The sequence below is a fragment of the Globicephala melas genome, chromosome 15 (genome assembly GCF_963455315.2).
Source record: "Globicephala melas chromosome 15, mGloMel1.2, whole genome shotgun sequence".
Classification (NCBI taxonomy): Eukaryota; Metazoa; Chordata; class Mammalia; order Artiodactyla; family Delphinidae; genus Globicephala; species Globicephala melas.
This window is the reverse complement of record NC_083328.1, coordinates 28,460,825-28,477,318: the sequence shown is the minus strand read 5'-3', so window position 1 is coordinate 28,477,318 and position 16,494 is coordinate 28,460,825. Positions and strand designations below refer to the sequence as shown.

The 16,494-nt window shown below is 56.7% G+C and overlaps 3 protein-coding genes across 10 annotated transcripts in view; 1 reads left to right on the top strand and 2 right to left on the bottom strand.

The window, feature by feature from the left end:
• The window catches only part of LITAF (lipopolysaccharide induced TNF factor), a 111,524-nt gene extending 107,060 nt beyond the window's left edge, over positions 1 to 4,464 (bottom strand). For both annotated transcript variants that reach the window (XR_011376727.1, XM_030883958.3), the window contains exons 1-2: positions 4,330 to 4,464; positions 3,811 to 3,982 (exon numbers count right to left, since the gene is read on the bottom strand). The gene's annotated coding sequence lies outside the window, so the exon portion shown is untranslated. The remainder of the gene's footprint in view (positions 1 to 3,810; positions 3,983 to 4,329) is intronic.
• A 217-nt stretch (positions 4,465 to 4,681) lies between these two features.
• SNN (stannin) lies at positions 4,682 to 15,096 on the top strand. 2 transcript variants are annotated; one of them, XM_060284108.2, is made up of 3 exons: positions 4,736 to 4,782; positions 7,625 to 7,740; positions 11,934 to 15,096. In XM_060284108.2, exon 3 carries the CDS (start codon positions 12,025 to 12,027, stop codon positions 12,286 to 12,288), a length of 264 nt encoding a protein of 87 aa, XP_060140091.1. In that variant the 5' UTR covers positions 4,736 to 4,782; positions 7,625 to 7,740; positions 11,934 to 12,024; the 3' UTR covers positions 12,289 to 15,096. The 2 variants fall into 2 exon arrangements, with proteins under 2 accessions (XP_030739836.1, XP_060140091.1); XM_030883976.2 differs by lacking the exon at positions 7,625 to 7,740 and having other exon boundaries at positions 4,682 to 4,782.
• The window catches only part of TXNDC11 (thioredoxin domain containing 11), a 67,326-nt gene continuing 64,701 nt past the window's right edge, over positions 13,870 to 16,494 (bottom strand). For 2 of the 6 annotated variants that reach the window (XM_030883966.3, XM_060284106.2), the window contains one exon: positions 13,870 to 15,851. In XM_030883966.3, the coding sequence (XP_030739826.1) occupies positions 15,209 to 15,851 (643 nt within the window). In that variant the 3' untranslated portion in view covers positions 13,870 to 15,208. The remainder of the gene's footprint in view (positions 15,852 to 16,494) is intronic. The other 4 variants (XM_030883968.3, XM_060284107.2, XM_060284105.2 and 1 more) reach the window with 3 other exon arrangements.

Sequence of the window (16,494 nt, the reverse complement as noted above, 5' to 3'; positions counted from 1 at the left end):
TATACATATATATACACACACACACTGAGGATAAAACCATACAAGAAGGAAAGCAGGGAGTAATGAAGACAGGACCCAAGGTGATGGGGACCACGGGGTGGGGGATGGGATGGGGAACCTCAAGACTGGACTTGGGCCATTGTTAGGGTTCTGGCTTTTGATAAATGGGTTACTTGATGTGTATCACGGGATTAAAATAACTGTGGAAATTTTTAAGAAAAGCAGGTCATGTAAGACCAAAGAGAATACGCCATGATCTGGATTATGATCAGTCCATCATTCTCTGCACCTGAAGTTTCATTAGAAAATTACTTAAAATCAAAATAAAAGGGATCCCTGCTCAGCTCGCTGTCTGCCTGCTTCCACGTCTGTGAGTTTCTCTGGTGCCAGGACGAGGCTGCATCCTCCCAGTTCGGGGCACACCTTCTCAGAGAGCCCCTGCCACCACACCTCTCACCTTGCTGTCTTTCCGTTTTTCCCTAGCGCATACACTGTCTGATAACCCCTACAGTGTACTCAGTTCCGTGTTTATCATCTGTCTTCCCCCAGGAGACTGTGAACCCCGTGAGAGCTGAGTTTCCCATCTGATTCATGCCTGTCTCCCCGGGAACTAGCACAGTGCTTGGCACAGAGGAGGTGCTCCATAAAGATTGGCTGAATGAATGAAAAAGTGAGTGAATAAATGAATGATTTAGTGAATGGGTGATTAAGGGGCGCCAGTGCCCAGGTGTACGTGTGTGTTTCGGGGGGTGGGTACCGCACGTGGGAATGCAGGGCAGGCTCAGGGCAGGGAGCACCTCAGGACAGCCCTGCCCTCCCCCCTCCCCAAGTCTGCCCCTCATCACGCTGATAACACAGACTCCAGGAATGAAGACCGGAGCCAACCCCGGCCGCCCTCAACCCATGACAACCCAGCTGGACTCTTCCGGTCAACACAGGAGCCCATGGGATATCTCCGTCCCGGCCAGGGGCTCTGTCTGGTCCTGCAGTAAGAGGACTGGGCTGCGAGCGGCTGTGGGGTTCACCTCTGGCAGGTTCCCCACTTCAGCCATCTGTCTTCCACTGTACTCACTGCTTCCATACCCCCGTACCATCTCCAGTTACTTCTATTACATTTTGCTTTAAATTAACTCACTTAGTTTTTTCCCCTGAATAGACTGAATTAAAAAGGAATAGGGGAGAACTCCCTGGCAGTCCAGTGGTTAGGACTTGGTGCTGTCACTGCTGTGGTTCTGGTTTCAATCCCTAGTAGGGGAACTAAGATCCCGCAAGCCATGCGGAGCGGCCAAAAAAAAATTTTTTTTAATAAATAAATAAAAAGAAATGGGTATGTCACTATCAAAAATGGAAAAGCAGTATCTGTGCCCAAAATAGAAAGTAACATAAACTGCAGAAAAACAACACGTTGTTAAATTCTAGATCAAGACTGTGGATTGCCCAAGACTGTCAGCCCGAGGTCTGCTCCCTCCTGGTTATAAGGGAGCCAAGCCAGTGCTAGAGAGATGCTAGAGAGATGTTAAGCCACCCACCAGCAAGGGAGGATTTCTCTCCTTGACCAGGATTGCTGTGTGATTCAGAACAAGATGGCGCCCTCTCTGTGTCCCATCTAACCTCGCCCTGCAGAACTCACCAGCGGCTCATTTCTCTCCCTTTGGGGAACTTCCCTCTGGCCAAGCAGTTTTCATTTCATTTTTAGGCCTGGAACCCTAAGAGCTGTGGGCTTGGCAAGGAGGCCCCACTGGAGTCTCCCCGGAGGCTGGCTGAGGCCTCTCTACTCCCCAGCAAACCCCTCCCTTGTCCCTCCAGTGCCCCAAGGGAAGCAGGCACAGGGCCAGTCTGGCACAGGGCAGGCCCGGCTGGGCCCCAGCAAGCCCCAGGGAGCCACGGTGATCTCAGCCCTTGCCCTTAATTATCTTCCTGGCTAATGAGCATCTGAAAACCTCCATGTCATCTACAGGAGGACCCCTGGGATGCTGGGGGCAGGGAGATTCTACGGGCCAGATGTCACCAATGGAGGGAGGTGGTAGGGGCCCCAAAAGAGGAAATGGGCTTGGGGAGGAGAACTATACTTCCTGCCTCTTTGTAGGGGAGAAAGCTAGGGCTGGGGCAGGCACTTACGGTGGCGGTTAAGTGCAGGACTCGGCAGCCTACTCTGCGGGCTCAGATCCAGGCTTGTTGTGCACCACCTGTGACCTTTAGCAAATGCATTAGCCCCTTGCTGCTCAAAGTGTGGTCCCCAAACCATCAGTACCACCTGGTAGCTTGTGAGAAATGCAGAAGCTCGGGCCCCAACCTATTGAGTAAGTATCTACATTTTAACAAGACCCCCAGGTGATTTCTGTGCACATGTGCCACTCTGTGCCTCAGTTTCCCCATCTGTAAAATGGGGATTAAAATGAATTTATGCATACGTAGTGTTTAGAACAGGGTTTGCTGCTATTATTATTCATTCATTGTTATTATTATTGAAGCAACTCACTCTGGGCAAGAGGGATGGCTGGACCCAGGTGGGCTATTCCCAGTCCCCCACCTCTCAGGGGCCCAGAGATGGGTTGTCACTGTGAAGACCACGAGCCTGAGGCTCACAGAAATGCAGTGATTTGCCCAAGATCCAAATGGGGGAGGCCAGGTTCAACCCCATTACTGTTCAACCCTATTACGAATGTTAAGAGTGAGTGAAATTGTTTCCTCTGCACAAGCACTTGTGGTGCTCACAACCGCCCTGTGAGGTCAACTTACTGTCACCCACATTTTTCAGATGATGAAACTGAGGGACAGAGAGATTAGGGTGCTTTTCTAAATCTACCCAGCAGGAAAGGCTGCACTGCAGCCGGGCAGTCTGACACTCATCTTCTATGCTATGCTGCATTCCCCCTCTGGTTTTTTCCTCCCAGAACCTGTTCCCCCAAAGTGTCCCTGCTTCCCCTGTCATTTCTTTGACAACCCTAGCTCTGGGGCTCCGAGCCTGCTCCTCCCAAGTGCTCACCACTAATGAGGTCTTTGGCTACTTGAGGCTGGAACCGCAGAGGCCGCTGAAACTGTCTCTGTGGGAAGAACCTGCTTCCTTTCACCCTGGGCTCCCAGGTGTGGCTAATGAGGCAGGAGCCCTTGAGGGCCGCGCTGCCCAGCCTCAGGAGCAGGACTTGTTCTGGGCTGTCTGACTGTGGTGTCTGCGTACCTGGCCTGGAGCTGGAAGCTCCTCTGCCTCTCTGTCCCCTCTTACTTTCCTCTCTTACAGCTCCCATCCTGGGCCTGGCCTCCTGGCTAGGGCACAGCAGGGCCAGACCTGGAGGTCTGCAGTCTGCCCATTCATTCATTTACTCGACTGGCACGCATCATACTCTTGCAAACGTTCAATTTTGCAATGCACAGGCGGGAAAATAACAAAGGGACCGTGCTAGGTGGAGATCAGGGAGGGCCCTCTGAAAGACAAGAGTGGAAGAATGTTTCAGTTGAAGGAAACAGCACAGGCAAAGGCCCAGAGGTGGGAAACAGCTTGGCACATTTGTAGCAGGAAGGAGAGACCAGCGACAGTGTGGCGACTATGGCCTTGAGAGCTGGGCCCTCCATCTTCTCCCAGAGGCCTCTGCTTGAGGCTGGCAAAGACATTTCCAGACAAGACTCCCAGCTTCCAGGATGAGGGGCTCCACCTCCCCCCTCCTGCCTTCCAAGCCAGAGGTGGCGATAAAGGGAACTTGGGCCACAGAGGCCTTGAAGTACCCACCCTTGCCCCTCTTATGGGCCCCGGCTGGCCACAAGGGGGAGTGTCCTCCTGCTGGACCGCCTTCTTGGGTGGACAAGTGGACTAACCGGCAGTAACTCCCAGGCAGACAGGCGTGGCCTCCAATCCTGTCTTCATTATATGCGGGCTGTGGTACTTCAGCACTTTGGAGCGTCTGGAAAATGAGTAGCTCTTCCTTTCCCCGTTGTCTCCATGAAATGTGTTGAGAGCTGAGTACAAGGCATAGCTCTTGGTGAGGGCCTAATCGCGGGGTTATTAAATTAAATAACCATGATTATAAGAGGCCAAGAGGCTGCAAATTCCCCACAGCTTCAGCCCGCAGCAAAATGAGTGCTCTGTGAGGGCAGAGTCCTTATTTGTCTTGTTCGTGGCTGTACCCGCGACCACTGGTGTACCCAGCACATGGTCGGTGTTCCATAAATGTTGAATGAATGGACAGATGGATGATGAATTAATGAACTAATAAACGAGTGAACAACCAGCTCCCTCCCCACGGAAGGACATTTAACTTAGGGGTCCTGCCTATCTTTTCCTCCTGCCCGGGATGCTGCCGCTCCCTGCTTCCGGGCAGCGTGCCACACTCTTACCTGCTGTGCGCCTCAGTTTTCCCCTCCGTAAGCTGGCGGGAGTAAGGAGAGCCTCTGGGGGGTTGGAGGCAGGGCCCCCAGCCCGGGCCTCGCACCCACCCGCGCCCAATCGGCGCGCTAGGAGGTCGAACCCGCGCCCCGCCCCCAGTTCTGCCAGCTGCGCTCAGCCCCCGCCCCGCGCGCACGTGACCCCGCCCCGGCCCGCCCCGCCCAGCCGTCCCAGCGCGGACTCCCATTGGCTGTTCTAGGAGAGCCCTGCCCCCGTCCGGAGCGGAGCCGGAGATACCCCGCCCGCCGAAGAGAGGGGCTCTTGCGTCCGGACTGTTCGCTGCGGCCGGACCGGGCTGGCTGGCTGGCTGGCGGCTGGCTGGCGGGCGGGCGGGCGGGCGGAGCCGGGCCCGCGGGGCTGCGGGACGATCGGGGAGATCGGGCCGGGCTGCGGGCGGCGCCATGGTGAGAGGGGTCGGGCGGGCCGGGCGCTCGGGCCCGGCGGGGGCCTGCAGGAGGGGAAGGGGCCGCCCCGGATGGGGTGGGGGCGCGCGGTGGGGGGGGGGGTCTCTGCGGCGGGGGAGGGGCAGCCCGGGCGGGGGCGCGGCTTCGGGGGGAGGGTCTGTTCCGGGGGGCCGCGCCCGCGGGCGGGGGTTCTTTGTCCGCTGCGCTGCGGCGAGATCGGGACAAAGGAGGCGGCGGGGGGCGGCGGCGGCTTTGCAGGGAGCTGGTGTCCCCCCAACCCAGTGCATGCCCCTCACCGCGGCCCGCAGTTCTGCGCCCCAGGCTGGCCGCGGGTCTCCTCCGGACACTTAGGGATTTTTAAAAATAACAGAAGGCGGGGATCCTGGCAACCTCCAGAGTGGTCAGGAGAGCTGCAGAGGTTAGGGGTGGGGGTTCTGGCGAAGTCTGGCGCCCATTTCGCAGGTGGGGAAACTGAGGACGGGCCGCGGCGTTTGGTGCCCGGTTCCGTCGGTGGTGACTGTGCGGCGTGGGCATGACTGAGTCTCGTAGTCCCCCGTCCCCTAAGCTTCCCCCGCGCCAAGTCAAGCCGACTGGAGTTGCCTCTCCAGCTGTCGTTTCCCCTCCAGCTGTCGCCCCCTGGGCCGAGCTCCCTCCACCCTCCAGCCTCGCTTAGCTCTTTGGTAGAGTCGGGGAGACAACGGAGTCTCCTGGCAGGGTTAAATGAGAGGGTGCGTGGAGCGCGCCTGGCACTGCGCCTGCACGTCGCCCGCGCTTGGCACGCGGGAGCTGCCAGGGCGCTTATCATCCCTGTGTCCCCAGCATAGAGCCGTCCACCCCAGTCACCCAGACTCTTTGGGTGGGGGCGGACTGGGGTTCACTTGTCCCCCTTGTCCCCTCAGGCAAGGGAGCGGGGAGGCGGGGGTCAAATAATATGACATTTTAGTGTCAGAGTTGAAATCCCGGATTCTGGATCCAGGCTGCCTGGGTTTGAATCCCTGCGCAGTTACTTTCGGGCTGTGTGACCTTGGGCAATTGGTTTAACTTCTCTGAGCCACAGATTCTTTATCTGCAAAGCGGGCATAGTAATAAATCTAGGGTTGTTTTGATGCTGAAAGGAGATTATCTGTGTGAAGTGTTCAGCCCAGTGTCTGGCACATAGTAATTATTGCCAACTTTTGCCAGGCGTCTACTGTTATTACCAAAGTTGTTTGGCAAGTGAGCTGAGCCTAGGGCAGACTGTGAGAGTAGCCAGTGGCTGATTCACAGGGTGGGGGCACAGGAGACTCGGACTGACCTTGGGGCAGTCCCTGGGGTTCTCTGCCTATGCCAGCTTCCTCTTCTACACAGGGGAACCTGGGGGGTGCTGGTGCGAGTTTCCTCTCCGGGAGGACCGTGGTGTAATGGGAGGGTGGTGGAGGGTGAGGTGACACTGGCTGCAGAGCTGGGCACAGCCCAGTGATTGTCAGTCTCCCATCCGCATCCCCACTGTTCCTGCCCAGGCTTTTGGAGGGCAGGGGCCTGTGTGATGCTTCCTTGGGTTCCAGTGCCTGCTCAGGCCTGGCACAGAGCAGATATGCCACCTGCCCCCTTGTCATGCCCCGTCCTCCCCACAGTCCTATGTTTCTAATCAGAAACTGGGCAGGAAATGTTTCTGGTTTGTGAAGTGGGGTCCCCCGAAGAGACAGAGCCTGGTTTGCTGGCATACCTGATGGCTTTGTTGGGGGAAGGGGCATGGCTTCACCCCTGCGGAGGTGGTGCGTCCCCTGTAAGCAGGGCAGCCCCAGAAGGTGGAGGCTGCAGGGGGGGAGGGGTGGCAAGCTGGTGTCCAGCTGGGCTGGGTGACACTCATGATGTGCCCAGTTAAGCGAGAAGAAGGTAGCAGCGGCGTGTCCCTGAGGAAGGCGCTATTTGTGGCACTGGGCCTGGACCAGGCCCTGTACCCTCCTGGGAGCAGGTCCTTTCGGGGGGAGTGAGGGGCGACCCTGTAACACCCAGGAAGGTGTGGTACCTGGTGACACGCAAACCCGGTGGCCCCATAGCCCTTCTGTTTTCACATTTCTTATCACTTCTCAGCCTCCCCACAACCTGGCTGCTGAGGTCAAGGCCTCTTTCCCATTTTGCAGGCTGAGAAACTGAGGCCATTAGGAGCAGCTTGCTTGGCTGCGTCACAACAGCTAATTATAGTGAGTGGAGGGATGGTGTGGGTCAAAGGAGGGTACTCTAATCTGCTCTGCTGCTGGCTGGGCTCCACTGGGCCTTGAGTGTGTGAAGGGACCTGTGGAGTGGGGTTAAGGCTTCATTTTGGGGTCCCCTGAAGAGGCAGGGGTAACTAGAACCCAACCCAACATTGGGGAAGACCTAAGCCGTGGGCCTCCGAGGGCAGCAGGACAGTGGGGGATGCCTGCGCTCAGCTTGCTGGTGGCTGATGCAGGGTCTGTCCTTTGAACCCATCGTGGTTCGGGGTGGGGCACGGGGAGAGGTCAGAGGGGTGGTGTCCGCAGACGCTGGGCTTTAGAAAGCTTGTTGAGATCCATCTGAGGGAGGTGGGAGCGGGAGGGTGGAGGGAGGGTGGAAGGAGGGTGGAGGGTTGGCACTGAGTGTTTGGGGGATCCAGATGGCCTTGGGCTTCCAGTGCCAGCTTTCGTCCTGAGGGAGCTGGCAAGGAGATGCTACAGAGGTTGGGGGGAGCATGGCCTGTCGCCCACCCCTAGAGTGCCCGGAGACTACAGTCCTCGGCTGTGCTCTGGCTCCCAGGCTGACCTGACCCTCTGCACTTAGAAGACCCCTCCCTTTATTCTGCTGGACCCCACTTCTGGGTCCCATCCTCCTTTATTCTGTCCAGGTTCACTCTTGGATGATCCATTCAAGCTCTCCACGCCTTAGTTTCCTCACCTGTGAAACTTGGATGGTAGCAGTGAGCAGCGCTAGCCACGGGCTTGTTGGGAGGAGTAGATGATGGTATGGAATAAGTGTTAACTGCTTTGGTGATTGTTCTAAGGGGGTCCAGGTTTCCCATGTGCCATCCTGGGCGTCTACCCAGCCCAAGCTGTGGTCCTCCGCGTCCTGCCCTGTGTGCTTTCCTGGATCAGGGTGAGGGGTCAGCTGACTTGCAGGAGACATCTTAGCTTGGAGGGGTAGGAGGGAGGCCCTGAAGAGATGAAGCAAGGGGTGGGGTCCAGCCCAGGCCAAGAGGGTTCAGAGGGAACTGGCCGGCCGCCCTCATGCTTCAGGTTCCTCTGGGATCTGCATCTCAGTGGCATCTTCCCTCCCCTCCCCTCCCCACAGCTCGTGCAGGAACAGCTGCCCCTCCGTGGGCTTGGGCCAGGCCTGCCTGGGACCCACTTGCACACGTGGCTCCTACCCCCATGCTCAGCCTGCAGTCTGTCCTTCCACGCAGGCTGCCAGCTCCCTTGAGGGGACCCGTGGTGGCTTCAAGATTCGGGGGCATTCGGGGTGGGGGCTGCTGACCGTGATCCCCATGCAAGCAAGGTCTCCTCTGATTACTGCCTCCCCGGGCTTGGAGTGGTCGGTCAGCAGACATTTATTGAGCACCTGCTGTGTGCTGGTAATAGGGCTGGGGATCTAGCAGTGGGCAAGATGGACAGTGTCCTCCTACAGCCTCAGAGTCCACTGCGGGAAGGAGACGGCAGCCAGGGAAACACCTTCCCTCACCCAAGAGAATTTCACGTGGCAGAGCGCCAGGAAATAAGAGGAAGTAGTACGAGACGATGGCCAGTGGGGGTGGGCTGTGTCTGGCTCCTGGGTGATCTGGGAAGGCAGCCCCCAAGAGGCACCTTCTGAGAAAGTCCCGTCTGATGGGAAGGAACCAGTCACGGGACACTCAGGGAAGAACACTCCAGGCAGAAGGAACAGAACGTGCAGAGGCCTTGAGGTATGAGGCAGAAGGGTGTGAAGAAGCTGGGGAAGTAGAGAATTTGGATTCTCTGCTGGTACCAGGGAGGGTTCTGAGCAGGGGATGACATGATCAGATTTTTTAACAGATAGGTTCTCAGGAAATACTTGCTGAGTGAAGGAACAAACACATTCAAGGGAGGGCCAGGGACTGCAGGCAAGGCATGACTGTGGCCTGGTCACCTGGCTCTACCCGCTCCTCCTGACCTGGGGCAGGGGCAGCAGACAGGGTTTTGAGGTCACCACTCCTCTCAGAGGGTCCTTGGAGCTGGGGCTACCTCTGCCTCAGTTTGCTGGTTGGTGGTTGGTCGTTGGTCCCGGGACCGCTTGTCCCCCACCCCCAGGACTCAGAGGCACTTCCTGGGCTCCTCAGCTGGTTTGGCCCCTGGGGTCCCCCCTCCCCAGGTCTTGCTGCCATTGTTTGATTTCCCACTTCCTGTCCCTGAACCACCCCCCTCCTCCCCAAACACACACACTTCCCCTTCTGAATTGATACTGACTTGCCTTCCTGTCCAGGAACCCAGGGGGAGGGCAGGCACCCCAGCAGGCGCTGGGCACAAGGGCCAGTGGAGAGGGTGAGGCGGGGAGGGACAGGCAGCTAGGTGTGCTCCCGAGCGGGACGAGGGCACAGGGGTTGGGGCAGGTTCACCCAGCTGCAGCCAGCAGGCTCTCTGGGGGTTGGGGGCATCACCTGCTCCATGCGGAGGCCCAAGAGGACAGGCTGAGCAGAGTTGTGGGAGCTGATGGTAGCCCTGATGGTGGCAGGGGAGAGGCCAGCAGGACCTGTGCACTGGGTGGGCACAGAAGTGTGCAGGGCCACTCACGGAGCACACAGCCCAACAGGGGAGGCAGGTGCCAACCCGATGGCCCTGACACAGACGCCAGGGTTGCACGTTGAGGCTGGTGCCCTGGAGGGAGGGAAGGAGTGAGTGCAGCCACAGGACGAAGAGGACTTCCTGGACCATGGGGTCAGGAAGGCTCCCCGCCTGAGCTGGAGTTAACCAGGGCAGCCTCCACATGTTGATGTTTGTCTGGGGTCTTTGGGGAGCTGTCCCATGCCATGTGAGAGGTTTACCAGCATCCCTGGTCTCCATCCACTTGATACCAGTAGCACCTACACACACACCAGCTGTTATAATCAAAAATGTCTCCAGACGTTGCCACATGTCCCCTGGGGGCACGGTTGCCCCCACTTGAGAACCACTGCACAAGTGTAAGGGGAGCAGAGCATTTGGGCAGAGGGACCTGGCTGGGCAAAGGTCTGCAGGTAGGAAGGAGCATGGGGTCAGCAGGAGAGGAGCAGGGGTGGAGATGCTTCATCAGGTCCCGTAGGTGACTGTAGGGACTTGGGATCTTTCCTCTGAGTGACAGGGGCACTGGCTGCAATGGCCCCCACAGGTGGACCAGGGAGCCTGTTGAGAGTGATGGCAGCGGCTTGACCCTGGGGGCAGTAAGAAGGGGGAAGACTCCAGGGATGTCGCCCCCCCCCGACTAGGACCCCTCTGCACAGGTGGGTGTGGGAGCAGGGCAGTTCTGGGGGTCTGTAGGGTTTTCTCAGGGCCCGGTCCCCGGACAGACTCAGGGGTGTTGACTTAGCTGCCTTTGACCTTCAGGCGAACCTGGCCTTGGGGTGGGGGTGGAGGGCTCCCTGGTGTGGATAAGAATCATTTCTAATTAAGGCTGTCATTGCTCAAGGAGGGCAGGTTCCATCCTGTCTGGAGGGAAAACCTTCCGCTTCCAATGATGTCTACCTGCACTGATGTCTGTCTTCTCCAGAAAAACCAGATTCAGACAGCTGAGCATCGACTCTGCCCACCCTGTGCCCAGGTGTTGCAGGCATCCTCGTAACCACCTGGGTGTTAGTTACTATTATTTGCTCCGTTTACGGTCAGGCAGGAGAAATTTTCAAAGTGCAAGGTCTTGGCACCCAGGGGTGCCACCACCTCCAACCTCAGTGGGTTGTTGCTGTCTGGGCCTTGGGGCATGTACACCCCTCCCCGCCGCCACCCAAACCAGCTGATCTCCAGCTGCAGCCACTCCTTGCACTTGCCAGTGGGCCCTCCTGCCTTCAGAGCCTTAGCAGACAGTGTTCCCCTGCCGGGAAGCTCTTCAGGGTCTGGCTTTCCCGCACATCTCGGCATCAGCATCACCTCCCTGAGTTTTGCCTGCCCCGCCCAGTTTAGCATCAAGGCATCTGGTCCCCTATGTTCCCAGCATTACATTCCTGCAGTTGTAGCGACAGGTGTTTGGCATATTGATCCGTTTGCGGTCTGGCTCCTGCACCAAGACGCCGGCAGAGGCTGGTCTGTCCCACTCTCCCCTGCCCTCCCCTAAGTTTTTCCAGAGCCAGGTCAGCTACAGCTTCTTTGTGGGCAAAGACTGTTGTCGGCTGCACTCTCTCACAGGTGCTCCTGAAGACTCGTTGAGCTATGTATGTCCCGTTGTCCCGTTCACGAGAGGGGCTGATGTCATTTCCCTGCTTTTGAATCCCTCATCTCTGGCTGTCTTGAAGCACTTTATTATTATTATTTTAATTTATTTATTTTTGGCTGCATTGGGTCTTCGTTGCTGCGCACAGGCTTTCGCTAGTTGTGGCGAGCGGGGGCTACTCTTCGGTGCGGTACGCGGGCTTCTCATCGCGGTGGCTTCTCATGTTGCGGAGCATGGGCTCTAGGCGCACGGGCTTCAGTATTTGTGGCTCGCGGGCTTAGTTGCTCTGCGGCATGTGGGATCTTCCCAGACCAGGGCTCGAACCCGTGTCCCCGCATTGGCAGGTGGATTCTTAACCACTGCGCCACCAGGGAAGTCCTTGAAGCACTTTCAATCTGTGAGCAGTTACTGAACACCTAGTGGTGCTGGACTTCTAGAACATTCACCTTAAACAGACCCTCTTTCAGCCTCTGCTGCAGTGGTGATGGAGGTCTCGGGTGCCCCCTCTCAGGTTCCTGAGAAGCCTGTCAGGTTCCTGGCTGAGCGAGGATGACTGCCTGTCTGGTAGCAGAGGCACTGAAAGTATTAAATGGAAGTGGCTGGGTTGAGTGAGGAGAACGCTGGTAGCATCGTAAACAAAAACACCCAGCAAATGCCAACCAGTCTGTTTCTCACTAGGATGCGGGCAGGATGGTCAGGCTTAAGAACTGATTAAAAATAGACCCCATGGAAGAGCAAGCCCGAGCGTGTGAGCTGTCAGGGTCCCCAGCGGAGTCCCCAGTGTAGCCTCATCTTGCTCTTTCTTTCAGGGCTCTCGTGTCCAGCCTGGGTTCCAGCCTCACTGAGCCGTCCCCACCAAGACCTTCCTGCAGAGGGCCCCCCCCCGCTCAAGCGCTAACCATGTCCATCATGGACCACAGCCCCACCACCGGTGTGGTCACGGTTATCGTCATCCTCATCGCCATCGCTGCCCTGGGGGCCTTGATCCTGGGCTGCTGGTGCTACCTGCGGCTGCAGCGCATCAGCCAGTCAGAGGACGAGGAGAGCATCGTGGGGGATGGCGAGACCAAGGAGCCCTTCCTGCTAGTGCAGTACTCGGCCAAGGGACCGTGCGTGGAGAGGAAGGCCAAGCTGACCCCCAACGGCCCTGAAGTCCACGGCTGAGCCGGGATGCGGAGGCTCCTGGACCTGTCTGCCGCCAGCCAAGAGGCGCAGTAGGGGCGAAACCACAGACATGCTACCATCTGAGAGGAAGGGTTGACGCTTGCTGTCATGGCCTCACCGGACTTCGTCATCGCATGCACCGACTCCTGGGGTCCCGGCGGTCCTGAGCCAGGGCTCAGTGGCACTGGGCAACCCCTCAGCCTCCTGGTAGGACTGCCCATTGCAGGCAGTGGGCAGGCCTGACCTTGCTGGGGCTCATGGCCCCACAGCGCTTTTGTTACTTGAATGTTTAGCTGAGCCTGTTTTTGATGGAGCTACTACTGTAACGCGTGAGCTCACAAGCCTGTGAACTGTAAATAGGCCCCAGAAGCACGTGCTTAAGCCTCTCTTGCTGATTTTTTAAAAAATATAGAGCACATGGGACTGTCCGTACTAACGCTGAGCTGAGTCAAGGCGGGAGGGGGGGTCTTAGACTTGTAAGGCCCACATTGCACTTGGCGGGGGCCTCAGATACACGTGTGTATGTAGAGAACGTGACACGTCGGCTTTAAGTCTCGCAGCTAACCTGTTGGGGTGCTTTGGCGATTTCTGCTTTGTGAGCAATGAATGGGAGCAGCAGCACGTCCCGCCCTCTCCTGCTCTAGGTAGATGAGGTTGTAAATGCCAGTTCCTGTTGCTAGTGGAGTGATTGCAAGGAAGCTACTGCAGCTGCTTGGGAGCCGGTGAAGGACGAGTCAGGGCCCGAGGCCCGAGTCCCAAGGCTGCCAGGCGTCCTAGTGGCCGAGCAGTTTCTGGCCCCCGTGGTCTTAAGCATGCTGAGCACCCTGCCCCCCACCCAGCTTTACTGAGCACAGGCTTCGCTAGAAACACCAGAGCCGCGGTGGCTACCTGAATCCCAAACCCAGTTGGCCCAGGAAGGACAGAACATTGTGGTTTTTGTTTGTTGTTGTATTTAATATCTTCTGCACTGGAGGGGGTGGTGGGGGGTGCTTGGTTTCTTCCCCCTGCCCTTTTCACAAATTCGCTTCCTTTCCTCCCAGATTCCCACCCACCTGCTGGGTCCTGGATTTCATTTTCCACCTCCTAGGTGGGCCACCTAGGAGGGTACCCTGACCTTACTCTGAGAGCGCCAAGTGTCACCCTTGTGTGCCTGTACACACAGGAGCCCCCAGCAGCCTGTGCTTAGTGGGCACCCAGGGGAGGGGGCTGGGGGAAGAGGGAGTTTCAGGTTCAGGATTTGGTTTTCGAAAAGGTGAGGAGTTTGGTGGCTCTTGGTCAGGCCAGTGATTCCCACCCTGCCCCTCCGAGATGTCCCTTGTGTATACTTCAGTGAACTTGCTTAGGTTTTTAATCCCACCACTGTAAGCACACCCTAAACTATCATGATTAAAATGTGATTTGTGTCTGCATCCTCGGGAATAAACTGGAGGCCAGCTCTGGGTGAGCTGGGGAGCGCTGGCCCTCAGCACTTGAGCTGCCTTGCCAGCAGCATGGGCAGGGAGCTCCCAGGTCGCCAGGGGCTGCCCCCTATTCCCAGCTCCCCCTCAAAGCTCTGGCCTCCTGGTCGGGCGGAAGGCGGCTCCTCTGGCCTCATCCAAATCTCCTCTAAAAAGCATGTTGAACTAATCAACTTTCTAGAACCCCTAGTAGGGAGCTTAAGGAACACTCCTTTTAGCGGCGTACCCCTAAATTAACGGTCAAACATTAAGGTGTATAGCTTGGGGGGAGGGGAGGAGTAGCTAGTTAGGCCATTTGAGCTGAAGGCAGGATTGAGACAGCACAGGTGGGCTACTAAGGAATCCTTAGGAGGCAGCCGGGCTTTAGTACAGGGGAGGAAATGCCTTTGGCCCCCACCTGGGGATGGCCAAGCATGAGTCAGGCTGGAGACTAGCAGAAGGCCCTGTAAGCAGCACACAGGGTGTGGGCGGGAGGAGGGGTCAGAAGTTCTAAAGGGGTCAACTGGAAGGTCAGGGAGAAGGTGTGTTTCCTAATGAAGGACATAAGAAAAATGGGGCAGGTGTAGGGGTGTTCGATCCATTCCCCTCACATTTCAGAACTTCAGGCTTTCTACCTCTACTTTCTGCAGCCGGCAGCCTGCACCTAAGGCTGTCTGTCCTTTACCCAAGTAACCGAGGAGCTCCCGGGCCTTGCATTTTCAGTCCCTGAGCCTGACCCTGAAAATGACCATTGCTTGACTGTCAAACTCACCCTGAGCTTCTTACCATGGCCGGTGCAGTTTCGGTTTTGAAAAGATGAGGCATCACTTTCTCCTCAGTTTCAGTCCTGGAGGTTCCTTATCCCACGACATCTGTGCCATTTGCATCAGGCCCATCAGCACGGTGTCAGTGCCAGGTGAGGGTCAAGGGCATGGTGGGGCACTAGTGGGGTCTCTGGAGGCAAGTGGAAGTGCCTGCAGAACTGGTGACCAACCACATAACAGCTCTCACTGTTCTTGGTCAACAGCTACTTTTTTTTAGCATAGACACCAGAGCCACACACTCAAATGGCTTAGTTAAGTTATGACCTCTCATTGAATTCTTTCTGAATAGCCGTTGGGCTATGTTGTGTCCAAGTTTTCTGACTAGTCAGTCAGGACATTAGCCTTTCATTCTGCATGTCATCGCAGAAGCAACAGCAGGGGGATGGGGAGGGAACGCCGACGCTGAGCCACTAAAATATGGACTAACTTTTCAGACAAATCTTCAAGTGGACTGTGCTACTGTTTTTGTCTCAAAGCTACCAAGTTTGTGCAATAAGTGGAGGGGATGTCATCCCTGTTCAATAAAAGCTGAATGACATTCAAGCTGATTTTCTAGACCACTGAGAAAATCTTTATTTACAATAAATTTCAATAAAATTTGCATAAATATATTCGCAATGTATAGTCTTCACCTCTGATTTCTTCATGTTATTTTCAAAGTTAGTCTGTCCTGTTCTCAGTGCTCCTTTCGGAGGCCAGCGTGGAGCTGACGTTGGAAGGCGGAGGGGTGCTGGCTGGTAGCCGGGGGGTGCCCGAGGGCTTGTGGTAGTCCAATCGCACCTCATCCAGGGGAGCACGGTCTTCGGCCCCGTCCCTGCCCTCCAGTTTCTGCTCCATGGTGGCTACCAGGATCTTGAGCCACGTGTTCTCAGTGAGAAGGTTCTCCGAGGCGTCGGCCAGCTCCTGGAGCTTGCGGGCCACCTCCTCAAGCTCCCGGGTTTTCTGCTCGTACAGGGCCTGCAGCTGCTCGCTGTGCAGCTGGAGCAGGCTGTGCTGCCTCTCCAGCGTGTGCTGCTGCCGCCGCAGCTGCTGCTCATCCCTACGCGCGCTCGAGAGCCGGGCCTCCACCTGCCCCTGCGCCTGCTGCAGGGCGCTGATCTCCGCCCTCAGCTTCTGGATCTCTCTCTCCAGATGGGAGATGTGCCCCTGCTGCAGGACGGCCTCTCTCTGAAGACACTCTTTGGTAGGAGGGTTAACCAAGTTCTGGGGGGCAGAAGCAGGGTCTGAGTGATGCAAAATGAACCTCAGCAGATTTGGAAGGGTGATGGGAAGGTCTTCGGGGTATTTCACACTTAGGTCCTTTCTGGAGAGAAAGGGAAAGGAGTCAAAGATAAGAGAGTCACACCAACATTCTTAGTCCAAAACCAGACTGCCGCCGAAGGTCAAGCTGCTTATTTCCTACCAAAAGGAAGTCAGCATGGAAAATGTCATCTGGCAAAAAAATTTCTACAAAGCTGAGGATGTCCCATATGCTGCTTCTGTAATTAAGGTGGTTTATCTCAAAGGTGTGTCTGTTCCTGAGGACAAAGAGCTCAGTTTCTGTTCACAACCTTCCAAGAAAGATAAGAACTCAGGGCAGAGCGGCCTCCCTGTGCTCTCAGACGCCCAGTGGCGCGTCAGGAAGGGTGTCCGGGGGCAGGACTGCCACCCATGTCACTATTGTGGCCATCGACAATGCTTGGCGAGACAGGAAAAACCTCCAACACTCAGCCTGGCTCTTCAGCAAGCATTTATTACACATTATCCGAGGCAAGAGTTCTCAACTGGGGTAACTGTACCCTCCCTTCCCCAGGGGACACTGGGCAACATCTGGAGACACATTTTATTGTCACGATGGTGGAGGTGCTACTGGAGCCCCACCCTTGACAAACAGACCAAGGGGCTCTGAGGAATTAAGGTTGCCGGGCCCTGAGAGCAGAGAATAAGGAAGGAGGGTGACATATGAA

Excerpts from the sequence above, each read along its gene's own strand:
- SNN (XM_030883976.2), top strand. The coding sequence starts at position 12,025 with ATGTCCATCATGGACCACAGCCCCACCACCGGTGTGGTCACGGTTATC.